Source organism: Trachypithecus francoisi, unplaced genomic scaffold (assembly GCF_009764315.1).
Source record: "Trachypithecus francoisi isolate TF-2019V2 unplaced genomic scaffold, Tfra_2.0 Contig01547_ERROPOS2200000+, whole genome shotgun sequence".
Lineage (NCBI taxonomy): Eukaryota > Metazoa > Chordata > Mammalia > Primates > Cercopithecidae > Trachypithecus > Trachypithecus francoisi.
Genome location: NW_022681438.1, coordinates 120,605 through 141,649, shown reverse-complemented (window position 1 = coordinate 141,649; position 21,045 = coordinate 120,605). Strand labels below are relative to the sequence as shown.

At 46.7% G+C, this 21,045-nt stretch overlaps 1 protein-coding gene across 1 annotated transcript in view; it reads right to left on the bottom strand.

Moving 5' to 3' along the window:
* The window catches only part of FBP2 (fructose-bisphosphatase 2), a 37,691-nt gene extending 17,045 nt beyond the window's left edge, over nucleotides 1-20,646 (bottom strand). The window contains exons 1-4 of the mRNA XM_033176547.1: nucleotides 20,350-20,646; nucleotides 14,969-15,131; nucleotides 12,368-12,460; nucleotides 826-966 (exon numbers count right to left, since the gene is read on the bottom strand). Of these exons, the coding sequence (XP_033032438.1) occupies nucleotides 826-966; nucleotides 12,368-12,460; nucleotides 14,969-15,131; nucleotides 20,350-20,519 (567 nt within the window). The 5' untranslated portion in view covers nucleotides 20,520-20,646. The remainder of the gene's footprint in view (nucleotides 1-825; nucleotides 967-12,367; nucleotides 12,461-14,968; nucleotides 15,132-20,349) is intronic.
* Between the last annotated feature and the right edge of the window lie 399 nt (nucleotides 20,647-21,045).

The following is a 21,045-nucleotide window of genomic DNA, read 5'->3' as shown; positions in this document are numbered from 1 at the left end:
TGTACCAGCTTCTTTGAACATAGGGCATTAGCAAACTGCGATGGGTCTTGGTCTATTGGGCGTATAGACAAAAGATTCTATTTGAAAAGCTTCTGGGTTTCCATACTGTAAACTCTGTTTTGTGAGTTAACTCCATGTCATTTTGAAATTTTGCCAACTCCTCTCTCCACACATGTGCACTAACACGTGACTCCACAAGGGCCGGCATGTGTGTTTGATCAATGCTCCATCTCCGCTGTCTGGAATGGTGCTTTGGGACACAGCAGATGCTCAATAAACATCTGTAAATCAAAAATTTAAATACCCACCTTTGGTCTAAGTGAACACAACAGGTTTTGAGGTGTTCTTTGGTCAACACTATCTGAGTTTTCACAAGACCTCAGTATACTTGGCAAAGCATTTCACAAGTGATGCACAAGGCATCCAGCATTTAAAAGTGAAACGCACAGAGCATTCTACTAGATGCTGCTGCTCTAACGAACCCAAGCTTCTGCTGGAAATTTGCACAATTGTGATTCTTAAACCATGGAGTTCTCATAAGCCAAAGAGACTGAGTGAATTTTTGGAAAATGTGCTCCTTAAGGACAGGGCCTGAGTTGATGCAACTGGCTCTGCAGGACACTCCTACCCCCGAGTGCCCTCACTGTGAGAGAGGCCCTTCATGGTGTCTGAGGATGGTGTTGGCTCCCCAAACTAGGCTCTCAGGCCCCCTGGTCCCCAAAACAAGTATTAGGAATAACCAGGGCATTATCGCAGAGAACTGGCATTAAGGCACAGAGGTGTATGGAGTCCCCAGGCACAGGTGATGCCATAATCTGTACCTACCGGGTCAAGCATGAAGAGATCCACGCCTTGCCCTGTGGAGAGAGCCACCAGGGTTGCACTACCGTACAGTGCATAACCTGCGGCCACAATATTGCGGCCACACTGCAAGGCGTCCTTTTCAGAAGGCTCATCCTCTGAGGTCTGCGGAAGAGAGGAGACAAATGCCATGTGTTATTGTTGTCTCCAGAGAGAACCCTTTGCCAGGGGCCTGGGCTTCAGTCTCCTCAAACCACTGAAGGAAGCGCAGTTCTTAGAATTTTAAGCTGCTACGGGCCGGGCGTGGTGGCTCCCAGCATTTTGGGAGGCCAAGACGGGTGGATCACAAGGTCAGGAGATCAAGACCATCCTGGCTAACACAGTGAAACCCCGTCTCCACTAAAAATACAAAAAATAACCGGGGATGGTGGTGGGTGCCTGTCGTCCCAGCTACTCGGGAGGCTGAGGCAGGAGAATGGAATGAACCCGTGAGGCGGAGCTTGCCGTGAGCCGAGATCGCACCACTGCACTCCAGCCTGGGCAACAGAGCAAGACTCCATTTCAAAAAAAAAAAAAGATTTTTAAGCTGCTGCAAATCTATCCAGAGGAAACAAGCGGCCATGTTGCCAACAGTTCTAGTTGAGCCATGGCAAAGGCCATTCTTGAACTTTTTCCTTCCTGTTTCCCAAACGTATGTGTCTGTAGCCTACCAGGAAAAGCACTCCCAGATGCTAAAACCATAGCCCCTCTTCGTCATAAGCCATGTTCCCAAGCCACGATACTCACAACTCAGATCACTGAGCTGAGCGTGCAGCATCTCACTCTGCGCACTCAACAGCCCTTTGGAGCAGACAGCACCATCACCTCCATGGCTCAGAGGGAGAACTCTGAGAGCAAAACCACCTGAGATGAACAATCTACTGCAGCTGGAGCGGCTGCACAACTCGCCCAGCCGCAGGAAGCCCTGATTCTGGCTTTCTCTCTGACTCTGTGGTTGCTCCTTCTCATTTGCTTCTCTTCCCCGCAGCACCTCTTCCTCTGATTCCTTAAATGCTGGTGCTTCTTCTTGTCCTTCTCTAGCCCTTGGTGCATCCAACCGGTGCAAAGTGATTCTTCCTCACCCCCTTATCCAAAACAGGGACTCTCAGCTGCTACATTTGTATTGAGTTACCCCACCTCCCACGAGACACACACACACGCACATGCACACACGCACACACACACATGCATATGCACACCACACACATACACACACACATGCACACACACACATATGCACACATATTTGATGGGGTCAAGGATAGAGTCATAGATTTGTGATTCAAACTGGCCCAATGTGAGTCTCTCTTCCAGAAACCTAAAGTTGGAATACAGCATTGTGGTGATGTACGTAGAAGCCTTATAAACCTGAATGTTCTTGCCCCAGTGTTCTGACCTCATGGTCTGGTCTTCCAGTGCTTGATGCCATGAGCACTCAGAGCTGCTTCTTTGAAGCTCCCAACACATTTTCATTCATGGGCTTAGTGTCTGACTTCCCAGCTAGACTATGAGCAACCTGGTGGCAAGTACTAGCTCCATCTTGTTCATGTCTGTTTTCCCATCACCTAGCACAGTCTGGTCCGTGGATATTGAATTCAATTCACACACACACACAGCACACATGTGAGTTTACACACACACACATATATACATGCATACGTGGTGGTTTTCAGCATAAGAATCCTATACACATTTTTTGGATTTATACTATTCCATTTTTTGAGTGATTGTAAATAGCACATATTTTAAAATGTAATTATAATTATGAATTAGTTTATTGCTAATATATAGAAATCCAGTTGATTTTGTATCTTGATCTTGTATCCTGTGACCTCGCTAAACTCACTAGTTCTAGGAAGTGTTTTGGTTTTCTGTTTGTAGGTTCCTTGGGATTTTCCTTTTTTTTTTTTTTGAGATGGAGTCTCGCTCTGTCTCCCAGGCTAGAATGCAGTGGCACAATCTCGGCTCACTGCACGCTCCGCCTCCCAGGTTCATGCCATTCTCCTGCCTCAGCCTCCCCAGTAGCTGGGACCACAGGCGCCCACCAGCGCACCTGGCTAATTTTTTTGTATTTTTAGTAGAGACGGGGTTTCACCCTGTTGGCCAGGCTGGTCTTGATCTCCTGACCTCGTGATCCGCCCGTCTTGGGCTCCCAAAGTGCTGGGATTACAGGTGTGAGCCACTGCGCCTGGCCTTAACTTCTATTTTTTATGAGTCAGGTAAAAACTTTTATATGTTTATTTTGACCATTTTTATTTTGTAAGTTGTCTATTTCATGTCTTGCTTATTTTTCTATATCAGGATATTAATCTTCTTGTTTATTTTAATAGTTCTTTATACATAAAAGATATTAATGTCTTGTATATGTCAAAAATATTTTCCTCAGTTGTCATTGTCTTCTTATTTTACTTATGGTGCCCGTTTTTGCAGTGCACTTTTAGAATTAAAATTATTCATGACATTCCATACGCTTTTGTCTCTTGTCTTTATGTTTATACTAAATTTCTCCTACATCAAGACAGGATGACATGAATATTCTTGTCTTTTCTTTCTGGTTTTATTCCCTACCTCTCCAGCAAACTCATCAACTCATCTGTAATTTATTTCTATGCATGGAAAAAAATAGAATGGTTCCATTTTTGTATTTGTCTAACACGGTCCTGAGATTTCAAAAACCTAGCTTATGTCAGCAATCTTCATGGCCATGACACCTTTCTCAGTAAATTTTATAGTAGTTTGCAAATGATTTCATGCTGTCTTTTTATTTTTTTCTACACCAATAAATATCTAAGTCCATCAGACAGGTGGTGCTTCCTACCACTACTATTTGGTAAAATTAATGAAAATTGCAAGAGCTCCATGTATTTGGTGGTAGAAATTATGAAATGTGGACTTTTTTCCTTGGAGGTATAAAGCATATCGCAGAGCATGCAAATCTTCATGGCACATCTTGATAAATTTTTACAAATATAGAATATACACTTATGTGTATTTATAGAATAGTTTACATAACACCCACATCCATTTATATAACATTTCCAGCAACCTAGTGGACTCTATGCCTAGTGAAGCCGGGCCTAGTAATCTCTCCCAGTCACTGTCACCTCCTGCCAACGGTAACCTCTATTCTCACCTTCATCACCAAGTCTTACTTCATCTGGTTTGGAACATTATGGAAATGAAACGACACTGCATGTGCTCTTTTGTGTGGCTTATGATTTTCAAGTTTATTTCTTTGCAATTTTACCTGTGTTGTTACACACAGCAGTAGTTTGTTCTTTTTCATTGCTATGTCGTTTTCTGCTGCATGACTCTATCACAATTTATTTATCTGTTCTTTTTTTTTTTTTTTTTTTTTTGAGACGGAGTCTGCACTGTTGCCCAGGCTGGAGTGCAGTGGCGGGATCTAGGCTCACTGCAAGCTGCACTATTTCTCCATTCTCATGTTGATAAGCATTTGGATTTTTCCAGTTTGGAGCTGTTATGACTAATTTCTCCGACTTCGGGCAGACACAGCATTCGTTTCCTCTGTGTGGGTCCCGGGAGTGAAACTGCCTGGCCACAGTGTGTAAATATCTGCTTAGCATTAGTAGGTGCTTTATCAAATGTTTTCCAAAGTGGTCATACTATTTGATAGTCCCACCAACGAGGTCTAAGAGTTCCAGTTTCTTTGCCAACACTTGGTATGCTCAGTCTTTTTAGATTTAGCCACTCTGGAAGAGGAGAATGGTGTCTCACTGTGGTTTTAATTTCCATCTTCCTAATGTAACTGGGCAGCTTAACTTCATAATATATTTTAAAACATTTTTCCCTTCTCTTGGGTTTCAAGATATAACCTTGAAGCAAATGGCAGAAGCCTTTTCTCTTAGCTTTAAAATAGCTCCCTTTCTCACCATATATACTCCCTGCACATTTAGCTAACTGCATGCTAGTATCTATTATGTGCCTTCTTAGAAGTTCCAGGAGGTAATCTTGAGACAGACAGACCAAACATGGAGACCTAGCTGCAAAATTCCAGAGATTACTTCAATGTGGCTAATTAACAACTCAGCCATTGTTGAGACGATGTCAGCCTGAGGTCCAGGTGGATTGGCACCAAAGATAATCACAAAAACAAGACACAGAGATATGGCACTCAGCACAATTCCTGCATGCCCTCCTTAGTCAAGTTTTCCTCTTTTAAACCCCTCCCTTCCCCTGAAATAGTCAAAGTGGTTGCTTTGGTGGGAATCTGCCACTTCTCCTTTACTAGTTGTGGTTAATAAAGTCACTTTCTTTCTACCTGGCCTCACTCTTGTTAGCTGGACTCTGCAGGAAGCAAGCATGTGGACCTGCATTCAGTTACAATTTTAGTGGCCCATACAGTGTGCTCCGGGGGCCCAAGCCCACGGTCTGGTTTCTACTGGGCAGGGCCTAGGGCTGCCTGCGGGCTCCGGCTGCTTGTGGCTACCTGACCCCTTGGCTGGAACGCTAGGGAGTCTCCGGCAGCTGCCTAGATGCTTCTGTCTTGGGGATCCTCTCTTTCTCTTCCTGCTGCAGTGCCTGCTGCCTCCAATGTCTCACTGGTGCAATGAAAGTGACTTTAGAGAAGTGACAAACTTTGGAATTTGGGAACTTTGAAAGTTTGGAACTTGGTGAGTTAGTCGAGTGCATTTGACCACCGTCTGCCTCTTTTTGGGTGTCACTGGGGCTCTGCTCTATTTAGACTTGGCCGCTAGTGACACCATTTGAGCATTTTATGCATTTGTATTTGTGGCAGCCTTGGGGCCTTGCTGGGTTCGGGCTGTTCCAGGGCAGGGGCGGGGAGGGCATTGGAAACTGAGGTGAGGGATTTGGAGCTCTACTCAGCCCTCCCTCCCCCAACTTCTTCCAAGTCATCCTCCTGATCATCTTGGAGCCACCTACAGCCTTATTCCTCTTGGCCAAAAGCACCCATAGCTCCCTCCGGCTGGAAACAGTTCACCTTGACTGGTGACTTGCAAAGGTGGGAAGGGTTCATCCCACACCATGCAGGTCTGGGGTGCTGAGGCTCTCCCTGACAGGAGATAAACCTGGGTACTGACTCCATGACTGGCAGTGGCTGGAAGGCTCACAGCCTCCCCTCCTTCCTTTCTCTTTCCTCTTCCTTCCTGTAAAACGTGACCTTTCTCCTCTACATCTCTCTCTTTTCTTTTTCTCATTTCCTGTCCAATCCAGGGGTTCGCCTTGAAGGAGAAAAACAGTTTCCGACATCATGGCCTCTGATTTTGTCATCGTCTTTCGGACTGGTTACCTATTCTGGCCCATTTTTGTGCACATTTTAAACTGATGGGCAAATTACAACAGGAAAAATTCAGCGTTCAAATAGTTAACCTTCACTGTGGAGTTTAGTAGAATCTTCTTTAGCTCCCTACCTTCCTCTCTTCGGCCTGCTTTAAATCTGCTGTTACGAAGCTGCTGGTGCTGAGACAAGACTCATTGTTTATGGTCTAAATCGAATATAAACATTGAAAACTCATTTGAAACTGAACAGAAAAAAAGGATAAAAGATTTAAAAAGAAAAAAACCAAACTGCCGTAGAGACTGCTTTCCCCAAAATGTCGGCTGCCAGCTTTCCTTGGATTACCTACCAGGGCAAACAAAGTTAGCCGTGTGAACAGCTTCCAATTTTGTCAGAAAAACAACGTGGAGCCAGCCATCTTTCATAGGTCAGTGAGTTTGTGATGCTCTCTCATGACTAGAGTTCTCAGATAAAAGCTCTTAGATCTTTGTTTGTATATGGATGTATACATGTTTAGATATGTAATGTACATGTTATAGTTATGTTCTGTGTTGCATCTAGCATGCTACCAAACTGGCTTATAACTAATGAGTACACATACATTAAGTTCAAATGCTTTCCAAGTTCGCATGAATCTTTGATAAATGAAACTGGCTTCAAAATTATTTGTAAAATAAAAACAAAAATGCCTTCAGAGTCATCAGCATACATTTGTATCTAAGCAAATGAATTTTATATTTGCCTCTGTTAAAAGTTTGAAGTGTCAGGGTTTGGCACAAAGATTGCAAGACTATAACCCAACCGAACACAGAACAATCTTTGTGTAATTTGTTTTTTGACAAATATAAGTTAGGATTGTTAGTTCAATGAAAGCAACTGAATCCTCCAGTTATTGGCAAAATGCCCATGGATTTACTTTGAGGTTCTTACTTAGGTGTTCACCTAATGTTCTGACTTTAAAAATGGTTAACAGGGAAATAACTTTAAATAATGACTAACTTTGTATAATATCCGTTTTCAAAAAGAATCTAGATAAACTTAAAGATAAAAAAGTAAATACACATAAATGAAATATATGTAAATATATGTTTGGAAGTGGATTTTTTTCTATAATTTAAAATCTTAAAATTACTTTAAATTAAATAATAAATGCTTATTGAATGGGCATTTCCAATTTTTAAAGAATTATAATAAATTTATGGGAATAATTTACAATAAAATATAGGAAAACATTGTTCTAAAATTGTGAAATGACTTCATCTATAAAATGCTAACATCTGACAAACAGTTCAGGACTTCTTGCTTACTAAATTTCCACTAAAATTTAAAGTTAGTAGAAATAATAATTCTAATGACTATATAATTCTATAAATTGTATCCTTTTTTAAAAATAATTTTATAGGCCGTGCGCGGTGGCTTACACCTGTAATCCCAGCACTTTGGGAGGCCGAGGCGGGCGGATCACGAGGTCAGGAGATCGAGACCATCCTGGCTAACACGGTGAAATGCCATCTCTACTAAGAATATAAAAAAAATTATCCGGGCGAGGTGGCGGCGCCTGTAGTCCCAGCTACTCGGGAGGCTGAGGCAGGAGAATGGCGTGAACGGGAGGCGGAGCTTGCAGTGAGCCGAGATGGCGCCACTGCGCTCCAGCCTGGGCGACAGAGTGAGACTCTGTCTCCAAAAAAAAAAAAACTTCTCAGAATAATATCTCGGAAGTTTGGCTTTGCTGTGTCTTGCTGCTTTCAGCTTTTTCTCCCCTTGAGAAGGCCTGAGAGGATAACTCTCTCATTCAGCTTTTTCCTCAACTCTTGTGACCTTTTTCCTCCAATTTTATTATTATGGCCTGGCACTAAAATGTTTTATCTTAAAGGTCTAGAAAAGCAATGTTTTCCTACATTATTACCTGATTCTGTACGTTCCTTGATATGTCTAAATTTGTCAACATAATTAGAAAGCTTCTCATGCGGTTGCTAAGAATTATGTATTTCCCTGATACACTCCATGTTTCCCTGATGATGATACACTCCAGGTTTCCCTGATGATGATACACTCCAGGTTTCCCTGATACACTCCAGGTTTACACTCCAGGTTTCCCTGATGATACACTCCAGGTTTGACTTCCAGGTTATCCAAATAGGCTTCCCCTGAGGAGAAGCGGCTACACTGCAGGTTCTTCTTTCCCTGTCTGGTAATTGGCTTAAGAAATAACACTTTACATTTTATCAAAATAATTCCTATGTTGTCTTTATTAGGTTTTAATTGCTTAGAAAAGCTGAGATCTGAAAGGATTAAAGTTTGTGCATCCATATAACCTTCTGTATTGCCTTTTATTTGTTTGTCTGTTTGAGACAGAGTCTTGCTCTGTTGCCCAGGCTGCAGTGCAGTGGTGCTATCTCAGCTCACTGCAACCTCCGCCTTCTAGGTTCAAGTGATTCTCATGCCTCAGCCTCCCAAGTAGCTGGTCCAACATGCCCAGCTAATTTTTGTATTTTTAGCAGAGACAGTGTTTAGCCATGTTGGCCAGGCTGGTCTTGAACTCCTGGCCTCAAATGATCCACCCGCCTCAGCCTCCCGAAGTGATGGGATTACAGGTGAGAGCCACCACACCTAGCCTGGATTGCCTTTTAAATCTTTCGATTATCACTCCGGTTAAATGAGCAACTATTGTTTAACAGTGACCTACAGTTCTGTTTTAATCAATTGTTTTGAGCCTTTTAACGTCTTTGACATTTTCAAAATTGAATCCTAAATTCAGTTTCTGACTTTCTGCTGGGGTTTACCAAACCTATAAAAATTAATTACCACGAGGTTTTAAAATAATTTTACAGGTTCTAGTCAAGTCAAAGTCTCTAGTATCACGACCTCCACTCCCTAAAAAAGGCCCTTATTATTAACTAATCCTTGTGCAGTTAAGTTATAGGGCTTTGACTCCAGGTTGCACATATTCCATCTAAAGAAGGCATCAACTCCTGCCAGTATCGATACCAAACTCAAGCCAACCAAAGCGTTGTCTCTGGATCCAGGCAAAGGTGACAATCAAAGTCACCTGCTTTAACGAGACACAAAGACAGCCTTGCAGTCAAAACCAGTAAGATTAATTTATTAATTTTGCCTCTGTCTAAAGTAATATGATTTATTCGGTGCCTTAATACCAAATAATTAAAATGCTTAACTACTTATAACCTCCTTTCCTGCCATTCTCAGAACTAGGCTGGGCTTATGATGCTTTAAAACATCACTAATTCTTTATATTTTGTTTTACCTCCAGAACTGAAACTATTCAATCCCCCCAGGCCCAAGGACTATCGTGGAAGAAGTGAGCATCTGAGATAGTAAGGGCCGGTCTCGTGGGATCAAATTAATTCAGAGCCTCCAAATCCAGGACGGACACACAGAGGCTTCAACAGCTGAACAAAATGCTTGCGTTTTGTGCAGGTAAGTGCTACTAGCCAAGCTCACAGTAGCTCAATGTATAGATTTGTAGATAAGTCAATTTTGGAACTTTGCCTTTTGGCTTTGGGTTTTTGGCTTTCACATTGCTTAAAAGGGGTTTTAAGGTTAATGAGTGCCTGTCCACCTCCACTCCCATCTGGCCTGGAACATTTAACTGGCTTTCACTGTCTTAACTCTAAGTCCCTGGGCCATCGAGGAACATGATGGACCCAGGGAAAGTAACCACACCACCCCAGCATCCATATGGGACAAAATAAAAGCTTGGCCATCAATACTGCCCCTGGAATACCTTGACAAAAAAGAGAGAATATCAACTAAAATAAAATCCTAAGCCTCTCAACAGACGGAATGGACCTGCCTCTTGGCTGAAGGAAATCCCCAGATAAACTGAAAAACTGCTTCAGGCCGCGGCAGGAAGCAGGCTCAGACATGCCTCCCTATACCTTCCCCCACTTTTTGGAATTAGGCACAACTGAAAACCCTAAGATTGACACAATAGATTCTTTGTCACAGTAAAATACCCAATTAGAAATGGGACCTAAGGCCACGCCAGGCAAGGGTTAGTCACTCACTCCTGCACTTGAAGAGGAAGCCGTGTCCTAACTGCCACAGGGTTTTCTTTTTCTCCAGCAGCCAAACAAGCGCTGGCCTTCAGATCAGCTGACTAACTCGCCCCCAGCCTCTTGTTCCACCAGCAGAGACTACAGCTTTAATTAGACAAGAGACTAATTTCAGTAGCTCTCCTGATAAAAGACCACCAACCACGGGCTAGGTCTGGCCGGTTTACAGAAAGCACACACCGTGTGCCTTTATGTCCTAGAAAGAGCTTTGATATACAGGGCCTAAATGGAATACATTTGCATGTTAAGTCTCCACCCCAAAATAAACATGGGTCATACATGCGTATTTATTCAATACACATATGTCAGGACCATCTTCATAGATACTCATAGCTCCTCCTATAATCTGTTAAATATGTGTGTGTGTGTGTGTGTGTGTGTGTGTGTGTATAATTTGTTTGTTTTGAGAGGGAGTCTTGCTCTATTGCCCAGGCTGGAGTGCAGTGGTGCAATCTCAGCTCACTATAACTTCCACCTCCAGGTTCAAGCAATTATCATATCTCAGCCAAGTAGCTGGGACCATAGTTACATGCCACTGCTCCCTGCAAATTTTTTATTTTATTTTTTTTTTGAGACACAGTTTCACCATTGTTGCCCAGGCTGGAGTGCAATGGCGCGATCTCAGCTCACTGCAATCTCTGGCCCCCGGGTTCAAGCAATTCTCCTGTCTCAGCCTCCTGAGTAGCAGGGATTACAGGTGCCCGCCACTGTGCTCAGCTAATTTTAGGTATTTTTAGTAGAGATGGGGTTTCACCATTTTGGCTAGGCTGGTCTCAACTCCTGACCTCAGGTGATCCGCCCACCTCGGCCTCCCAAAATGCTGTGATTACAGGCGTGAGCCACCATGCCCAGCCTGTTAAATATGTATATTTTGCCAACCTGTTGTCACGCCCCACAGGAACCCCAGATGTAATTGACAGTGGGGACCATGATGTATAATTAAAACTAAATGCTGTACATACTTCCTGAATAACTCCCAAACATATCCTCAGCTCCACAAGACACAGGAAGGCAAACTGGTATTTTGTCTTAATCCCACAATGTCTTTAAATCATATGACCTAGATATCCTAACTACAGCCCAAGGCAACACTTGTGCATGAATTAAGGCTGAGAATTAGATATCTACCAGATTATTCTCACAATACAACCCAAACTATACAGGCCTTAAATACTCATATTTCTGCCATAGATTCCCCCTCTCAAGACTCTGTAACAGCACAGGTTAGTCAATTTCCTAATACATAGCAGACTCTCATACACCGTATCACTGGCACTCTGCTTACTGTTCTCTTTGGTTGCTACGGATTGTTTGTTTGTTTGTTTGTTTGAGAGAGAGTCTTGCTCTGTCACCCAGGCTGGAGTATAGTGGTATGATCTCAGCTTACTGCAACCTGCACCTCCTGGGTTCAAGCAATTCTTCTGCCTCAGCCTCCTGAGTAGCTGGAATTACAGGCGAGTGCCACCATCACCCTGGCTAATTTTTGTATTTTTAGTAGAGACGGGGTTTCACCATGTTTCCCAGACCGGTCTCCACCTCCTGGCCTCAAGTGATCCACCTGCCTTGGCCTCCCAAAGTTCTGGGATTACAGGCGTGAGCCACCGCACCTGGCAAGGTTGCTATGGATTTTATTGCTGTTGTACATTTTATATGGAATGAAGGACAAGTTTTCAGAATTGAAAATTTCTGTGTGATCTGTGAACACCCAGCATTACATGGCAACGAAGACATCGCAGGTATACTCAGGGTTCAGATTTCAAATAGGGAGATCACCGCGGACCATCCAGGTTAGATTAGTTCAATCTAATCCAATGAGTGTTAGCAGAAAACTCTGTGACTGGGGACAGGAGAGATGAGGCAAGAGGGGGAGAGGATGTCAGAGATTCAGAATGCCACCTGGAACCTAATGCCATGTCTGACATTTGTGTTGCACCCACACTTTCAAAACAAGATCCCAGCTGTCCTTCTGTGTTACCCTCCCAGGAATGCCAGAAAGTAGGCAGGGGGAGAACTGCCATTCCAGTTCTTCTCATGGGAGCCCCAGGCAGAGAGAAGTTGGTGGTTTGCTACAGTGGCTTTTCTCATTGGTGAGAAGACAGAGGGTAGGACTCCAAACACACAGCTCTCAGCCCAGGAATCTTCCAGAGACCACCACAGGAAGGAGGTGCGAAAAGTCAGCCTGTCTACTCACCTTTCTGTAGATGGCAAAGATGGTTCCGATGGAGGCCAGGCAGTCAATATTGGAAGATCCATCCAGTGGGTCAAAGCAAACCACGTATTTCCCCTAAATCAGAGAAGGAAGCACCAACTGGTCAGCACATGTTCCCATTAGCACAATTGCTCTGTGTCAGGGCTGTGCATGGCAGAGTACACCACATCGAAAAGAGGTGGAGAACCACGGCATATCCTTATCAAAAACACCATGACTTACGGAGGGCAGGGACCGGCTTAGACACAAATACTCCTCTGGGTTTTCTATCCATCTCTCCTGTCTGATTCAAAGACCAGAAGATAAAGTGGGTGCAGTCTTGAGAGACCCATGTCCCCCACAGCCACCCAACTCTGCTGTCACAGGCAGCTCCAGCCATCGAGAGAAGTCCCCAGGTCCTTTTTATAGTCCCTTGTGTGCAAGGTCCTGAGAGACCCGTAGTGAAGGGGACCAGAGCCCCCAGGTCAATTAAACACGGGTAATGCAATTTCCAGTGAAATGAGGGTCATTTCTCCCTCCACTCAATTTAGTTCTCCCTGACTTTCCAGTGAGTATTGGCCTAGCTTCATTTGAGCTTTGTTTCTGTTTTTTTTTTTTTTTTCTTGCTCAGCCAGAGGAGAAAAGTTAGATAATCTCTAAACTTGGAAATTTCCCAACATCTATATAATAATCCAATTTTCAAAAAATAATCCAGTTTAGCCCACTCATTCATGCATGCATGCGTTCAGCAGACACACGTTGAGCTTCCAGCACATGCTGGGAACTGTGGGAACTGTTCAAGGCCTGGGGTTTGTTTCCGGGGGGGAAGGCAGTGATCCCGAGAGCAGGGCTGGATTTCCTGGCACTGACATTCCAGTAGGAGAACAGACAGAAAACACACAGGTCAGCAACACGCAAGCAGACTGTGGCACGTGCCCTAAGGAAAACCCACGCAGGCTAGGGGCTGCTGGAGAGCCATGAGGGGGTCATATTTGATGACAGGCCTGACTAGAATTAAGAGATGAAGAAACACACAGAGACCTAGAGAGCAAAATTGTTTTTTTGTTTTTGTTTTGTCTTGTTTTTTTGACAGAGTCTCACTCTGTTGCCCAGGATGGAGTGCAGTGGTGTGGTCACAGCTCGCTGCAGCCTAGAGATCCTGGGCTCAAGCAATCCTCCCACCTCAGCCTTCCGAGTGGCTGGGAATACAGGTGCACACCACCATGCCGAGTTAAATTTTTGTCTTTTGTATCTTTATTTATGTTGCCTAGGTTAGTCTCAAACTCCTGAGCTCAAGCAATCCTCCCACCTCAGCCTCCCAAAGCCCTGGGATTGCAGGTGTGAGCCACTGTGCCCATCCTAGAGACGAGAATTTTTGGCAGAGAGATCAGCAGGTTTGGAGTATTCAAGAGCTGGCATGGGCCCGGCGTGGTGGCTCACGCCTGTAATCCCAACAGCTTGGGAGCCTGAGGCGGGTGGATCACCTGAGGTCAGGAGTTCGAGACCAGCCTGACCAACATGGCAAAACCCCGTCTCTACTAAAAATACAAAAATTAGCTGGCCGTGGTGGCACATGCCTGTAATCCCAGCTACTCCGGAGGCTGAGGCGGGAGAATTGCTTGAACCCGGGAGGCAGAGGTTACAGTGAGCTGAGAGCGCATCATTGAACTCCAGCCTGTCCAGCCAGGCAAGAGAGCAAGACTCCGTCTCAAACAAATAAATAAATAAAGGAACTGGCCTGAAGACCTATGTGGCTCAGGCCAGTCGGAGAAGACAATGGTAGATCAGACTGGAGAGAGAAACAAGAGTTATATCAACTGAAACTGAAAGTTGGAAGTAATAGGTGTGATGTAGCTTAAATTACGTGAGATGAGGGTGAAAGTGCCTTGTGCAGTACCTGGCATAGAGCAGAGGTTAAATAAATTTGGCTTTACTTTATCTTCTTTTCCATTCCTCCAGCTAATCACAAAGAAATGGCCTCTTGTCTGTTGACTGTATTGCAGCTGAACATTGATTGAACCTTTTAGCCATCAGCAAACCTCTCTGAATAACTAGCTGTGTGTGAACCCACAGTGAATGCAGACCCTGCCCAGCCGTGCCTGCGTTCACCGGCTTCACATCCTACGAGGCAGGAGCGCAGGAGGCTGGTGGTTTTGTTTCCGGACCAGTCTAACAGCTTGTCAGGTACGAAGAAATCTGCTGAAACCAACCCCTCACAAAGTGCGGGCTGGGGGTGGGGTGGAGATGAGAAGGCCGGGGGAGCGAGAGGCTGGATAGCACAGCTCTTCCCTGGACTCCACAAGGTTAAGCCCCCAAAAATGTGGCACTTGTCACTAAGTGAACAGCCACGAACGAGCGTCCACTGAGGCGGTTCCTACATCACTCGGAACTATTTCCTGAAGGAATCACTGTCCTACTGTGGAGTCTTCTTTCACTAGACGGCACAAGACTTCCAACTAGAGAAGTATGCAATCGTTTGTTTCCAGAAAACAAATGTCAAGAAATAGAGGAAAATCCCGGGAATTAAAGAAAAGCAAAGCAGCTTATTTCTGGCTCAGTACATCATCTACTGGCCAGTGCGGACACCGCAGCCCCAGGACGCACCCTCTTCTCCTTGGCGGTGATGATGGCGTCCTTATTCTCTTCTGAGACCAGGACGCAGGTGCTGTAGGAGGATTGGAGCATGTTGATCACCAGGGCATTGGATAGCACGTCCAGCTTCTTCACCTCATCTCCCGTCACGTTCACGCTTCCTGCGATTCCATACCTGAGGAGACAAAAGGCTAAATGAAGTCACTAGGGGGTCTTAACTCCAGCAAAGAGCCGGGGACGCTAGAACGCCAGCAGTGCACTCCCCTCTTGTTCTGTGTCTCTGGAGTCTCCAAGTCACACGTGCAGAAGAAGGCGATGATGCCTCTCAGCCTTGCCTCCCTGACACCTTGGAGTCGTTGTCATGTTTTCTTAGCCTCCCAGTGAGATGACCCAGGATTCAGTCTCACTAAAACACAAATCCATGCTCAGCACAGGGAGATGGAGCAGATGGGGGGTTCATCAAATCAGTCCCATCGCCATAACTGAGGGCTCCAAAAGTAAAGGGCCGTAGTCTCCAGCCCTGGAATTTCTTTCTTTCTTTCTTTCTTTCTTTCTTTCTTTCTTTTATTTGATTTTATTATTTTATTTTATTTTATTTTATTTTATTTTATTTTATTTTTGAGAAGGAGTCTTGCTCTGTCACCCAGGCTGGAGTGGAATGGCACGAACTCTGCTCACCGCAAGCTCCGCCTCCCGGGTTCACACCATTCTCTTGCTTCAGCCTCCTGAGTAGCTGGGACTACAGGCGCCGCCACCTCGCCCGGCTAGTTTTTTTCTGTATTTTTAGTAGAGACGGAGTTTCACTGTGTTAGCCAGGATGGTCTTGATCTCCTGACCCCGTAATCTGCCCGCCTCAGCCTCCCAAAGTGCTGGGATTACAGGCATGAGCCACCGCTCCTGGCCAACCCCTGGAATTTCAAGCCTTTGTGGATTATCCTCACACAGCGCCCTGCTGGGACGAATTAAAATTGCCCTGTGGTAGCCTGGTGTTACTTGAACTGAGAAGGAAATGTGGGGGCAGACTTATTTCATTTTTTTCTTCACTGCCATCCCAAGCAATATAAGAGTACTATTATGAGAATTCTATGCTGGTCAGGGACTTGGGCTCACGCCTGTAATCCCAGCGCTGTGGGAGGCTGAGGCATGTAGGTCACTTGAGCCCAGGAGTTCAAGACCAGTTTGGGCAACACAGTGGGACCCTGTCTTTACAAAAAAATACAAAATGTAGCTGGACGTGGTGGCACACACCTGTAGTCCCTGCTACTTGGGAGGCTGAGATGAAAGGATCACCTAAGCCAGGGGAGGTGGAGGTTGCAGTGAGCTGTGATCATGCCACGTACTCCAGCCTGGGCGATGGAGTGAGAACCTCAAAAAAAAATTCTACCTAGAGGCTTTGGGTTTTAGAGTATTCATATGCAAAGTTCTCCCCACTTCCACCCTTGCCCCTTCAGGGGATTCTCAACACAGCAGCAGGAGGGGTCCTCCTAAAGTGCCCTCCAGTCTCACCCAAAGGCAAAATCCAAGTCCCCAAGCGGCTGTCAGGCACCACCGTGGAATCTCTGTGCCCAGGTTTGCATGGCTGCCCATCTCGCTCGTCCTCACAGGGCCTGCCCCAGCCTCTGAAACCTCCAAGGCATACACCTGCCTTGTGACTGCCCACTGGCCTTGCTGCCCCACCTGGGACAGTCCTCCTCGAGAGCCCTGCGGCAGCCACCCCAGCCAAGCCTTGGCTCCAGGATCATGTCTCAGTGGTGCCTTCTCTGCCCATCTATCTAGAGCAGCATCCCCGGTCCCCAACGTCCTACTTGATGCATTTTCTCCTCTGCCCTGACCACCATCTAGCTCCTGTTTATCGTCTGTGAGCTCCACAGTGGCAGGATTTTTTCTTCCACTTTGAGGGAAGCCGTATCCTTCATATGTCCACCCTGCACCACTGCAGCGAGGCTCAGCCACCCTGCCGCCCTCTCACGTTCCAGCAGCCACAGATGTCCCTGGGCCAGCACCCAGCGAGGGGCTCTGGTCCTTCTCGCCTTCACTAATGGCGTTCCCACCACAGCAGTGCTCTCTGCCCAGCTTTCTTCCTGCTCTTCCTCCTTTTCCTTTCTGGGACACCTCCCTGGTCCTCTCAGGTGTGCCCCACACACCAGACACACCTCATCATCCCTCCTCAGTGCTCACCACACTCACGGACCAGCTTCCTGCTGCATGACCTGCTTGCAGAGGGCAGGATCCGTCCTTCTGTCTGTTTCTGCAGTGCCAGACACATAGCACATGCTCCATGTCTGTTCACTGAGTGATGAGGAAAGGATGGCAAGAAAGGGATTTCCCTTCCCTCCTGTTGTGAATGTCATTTATTTGTGGAAGGAAATGTCAGGTGGTTCTAACAAGCAGCCAGGGTTGAGAACCACTGATCTACCCTAAGCCGGGAACAAACTCATTTCCCACCCTCTCCCCTGAACGGCACCCCCACTTCACCCCGCAACACCAACTCCCACCCACGGCACATCATTTGGTGTCTGAGGAACCATGATGTGAGCAGTCAGCTGCCTTGGAAAACACTCCTAGCAGCCTCACCCCAAAGACTGTGCCTCCTGGTCAGGACAAAAGCAAGTAAACAATAGCAGCAACAAAACTAGGTTGAATCTGCATTTCAGGGGACCACAAACGCAGGCCCTTGTTCGACACAGAATCTGGATGCACCTGCCGATGCAGAATGAACAGCCGGCCCAGGCCTGCGGTGGCACAGCTGAGAAACAGGCTCCATCCTGTGCTTTGCAAATCCCCCCTCATCCGTCTAACCCCACCCCTCAGCCGACCCCCTGCATCCTCTCTCCAGGTGCTGGGCAGCACCCATCCTCCTAGAAAGAATGGAAACTCACCAGGAGATGTGAGTTCCTGGCAATAGCTTCACCTGAGATGATGGGTGAAAGGGGCTCTCTAGCCTGTAGGACAGTATCTTGCAGAGTTCTGACGGGCACTAAAGCTCACTGACAGTCTCTAAAGAAATGCTCCCCCATGGCCATGAGAAAGTCAAGGAGAGGCTCTGGACGGGTATTCCAGCCTCTCTTGTTCCCACCATGAGGAGAAGAGGAAAGAGAAGGGGAAAAGGAGATGCTCATAACTTTTAAACTGCATTCACGGAGCCTATGCTAGAAATGTCTCCCCAGAACGAGCCAGGGGCTTGCAGTCCCCTGCCTGGGTGGTGGTGGGACAGGCCACATACAGCCTGGCTGCTGCAGGATGGAAGACCACCCTTTCCCTCCCTGAGAAGCAATGCCAGGGTCTTTTTAAAAAATAACCCAAGTATCTTCTTAGAACGAAATAATTTCTAGCCACTGGGCTTCCCCTGCTGCCTCCCTGGGTGTCTGCTACACAGAGGCCAGGGAAGGATGCTGTCTGAGTTGGCAGAATATGGGGTCCCGGCTGGGATATGGGGCCCCTGCTGGCCCCAGGACCCTGCCTCAGCCGCCCAGAGGCTTCCATGGGCTGCGCCTGCCACCCAGTGGTCATTGACGGCTCAGGCACAGGCAAATCTAGTGTGAGCTTGGAACGGCGATGGTGACAGGCACTGTGCGTGCATTAGGGGGCTGGCACAGTTGAAGTCGTCATCACAGGCACTTGCTAACTCTGCGACAACCCTCAGAGTTAGGGGTGCTAGTATCCTCTGCATTTCACAAAGGGAGTCTGAGGTCCTAGGGAGAGTAAATCACTGCCCATTATCACACGGTGGGAAATGCCAAGTTAATAAACACCTCGATTATCCAGTTCCTAGGACCACTTTGTCTCCTTGCTCAGCTGCCATAAAGTCAGTTTTGCAGCAGATAAGCAAGACCCCTACCACAGCAGCCACTGCGTAGCCAGGAGCCCTGCACAGAGGAGGAGCCCGATTCGTGTGGGTGAATCGCCCTGAGATGGCCTCAGGCAGCTGGGCTGAGGATAGCAGTGTCCGCACAGGGAGAGGCAAAGTCCCTGTCTACCATTCGTCAGCAGGGCTCTCACCCACAGGAGCAGGACAGGGTGCCGCTGCCCTCACATTCTGGAAGGCGCCTCCATGCAGAGCGTGGCTGTCACTGCCAAACGAGGTAAAAACAGAGCTGAAGCATCACACAGGAAAAACGCGAGGATAATGCATCATTAACCTGGGTCCTGCTACTGGGTCCCCACCCTAAATAAACAGTCTGTGGTGATCAAATGATGATTACATCTTGTCATCTAATGTGATCGCTTTTTGTGTTAAAAGCACTTAATTGTTCAGAATAAATATTTTAAACGATTGGACTTTGTTAGCTCTTCATTTTTAGTCTCTTTTGTCCCCAAAACATGTTCCTTCAGCTCCTGAGAGGACCTCCCCTGGAATTACTACAAGGGAAGCCCAAAGAAAGCTGGTGTTTTGTTTGTTTGTATGTACGTTTTGAGATGGAGTCTCGTCCTATCACCCAGGCTGGAGGGCAGTGGTGCAATCTCGGCTCACTGCAACCTCCATCTCCCAGGTTCAAGTGATTCTCCTGCCTCAGCCTCCCGAGTCGCTGGGACTACAGGCACTGCCACCACACCCAGCTAATCTTTGTGTTTTTATTGGAGACAGGGTTTCACCATGTTGGCCAGGATGGTCTCAATCTCTTGACCTCATTATCCACCCGCTTCGGCCTCCCAAAGTGCCAGGATTACAGTCATGAGCCACCGCGCCCGACTGCTGGGTTCTTTTTATCAGACTTAAACTGGACACTGGGCTGTGACCATCAGCAGTGTAATGTGAGCTTGGCCTCATCCGTGCTTGGATAAAGCATCAAAGTGAACCCTGTGGAAGAAGCCTCTGCACTCCCCTCCCAGGACCAGCTCCTCCCAGCTTCCTGCACACCAAGTGGAGGTGAAGATAAAGAGTCACAGAGAAGAAACAAAACACGTAGCCAGCAAAACACTCCTTTAGGTGATGAGAGAGCAGGTGCAGGAAGGGGCTCTACCAAGCTTGCCGTGTGGTGAATACTTTCCAGCTCCTAACATTAAGCAAAGCTTATTACAAGAAAACGCTCATGTCTGCGAAAGACATAAAGAGATGTTTCAGGTCATTCCTCTACTTCTTTGTGCCAGTGAGGCTCTCTCTGTGCAAATACAAGTCATGATAACACGATACATACTTTAATGCAACAAGCCACTGCACTTGGTATCATTATGATAACTGGAAAAATTATATGTATATTTCTTCATAGCATGTTTTCATTCCTTTCTCAAAACAAGTCAAAGGCCCGTTATCAAAGCACACATGCTAGGAACTGGAAATGCAGCTCCTGTCTAGGGCACACAGGCCAATAAGCTTCGGACCCAGTTTCCTGCCTCCCACACCCCTGCCTGGGCCTGAGGTGCTCTGGGCCCCATGCCTGCTCCCCCGGACTCACAGGTGGGCCAGGCCGGCCTTGCGCACGGCCGAGGAGATGGCTTTGATGGCCGTCAGCATGGAGTTCAGCAGCTGGGTGAGCTCCCCGGTCCCTTTGGCCTGACGCCCCTTTTCCATAACGTAGCGGGTCAGGGTGAGCATGTCGGTTTCGAAGGGGCTTCTGTCCGTCATTGTGGCTGGAATGCTTCAAATCCTTTTCTGCCGGCAGGAAACCTTGCTTACCTCTGAGGGCTGCGGCTCCGCAGTGTGGAAGCCGATAAGAAATCTGTGCTGGTCCTGCCAGGACCTCTAAGGAACAGCGCCCAAAACACATGACTCAGACAACTGCTGGGGCCCTCAAGGAACTCCCTCTGGCCTCCGGGACTGTGGCAGCTGCCAGGGAGCCGCAGCAGTCTGTAAATAGCCTAGAAACATGGAGCTGCTTCTCCTGCTGAGCACCCCCTTTCAGGATACCAAGAAGCCGCCATTCAGGCACAGGTGGGAGGTGAGAAACCCCGTTGATAAGAAAATGACGCATAACGCCCTCTTATTCCAGGCTCCAAAGGATTATGCACATATGGTGACTGCAGAGCCTGGCTCTCCAGGGCAGAGGTGGCAGATTGGTAGGTTCCTTATCTGGGACATAGGTCACATAGTAACGTAATGGCAACCCCAGAATCCCTTTAGCCAGGGCTTGGAATAAGTTTGAAAAGAATGC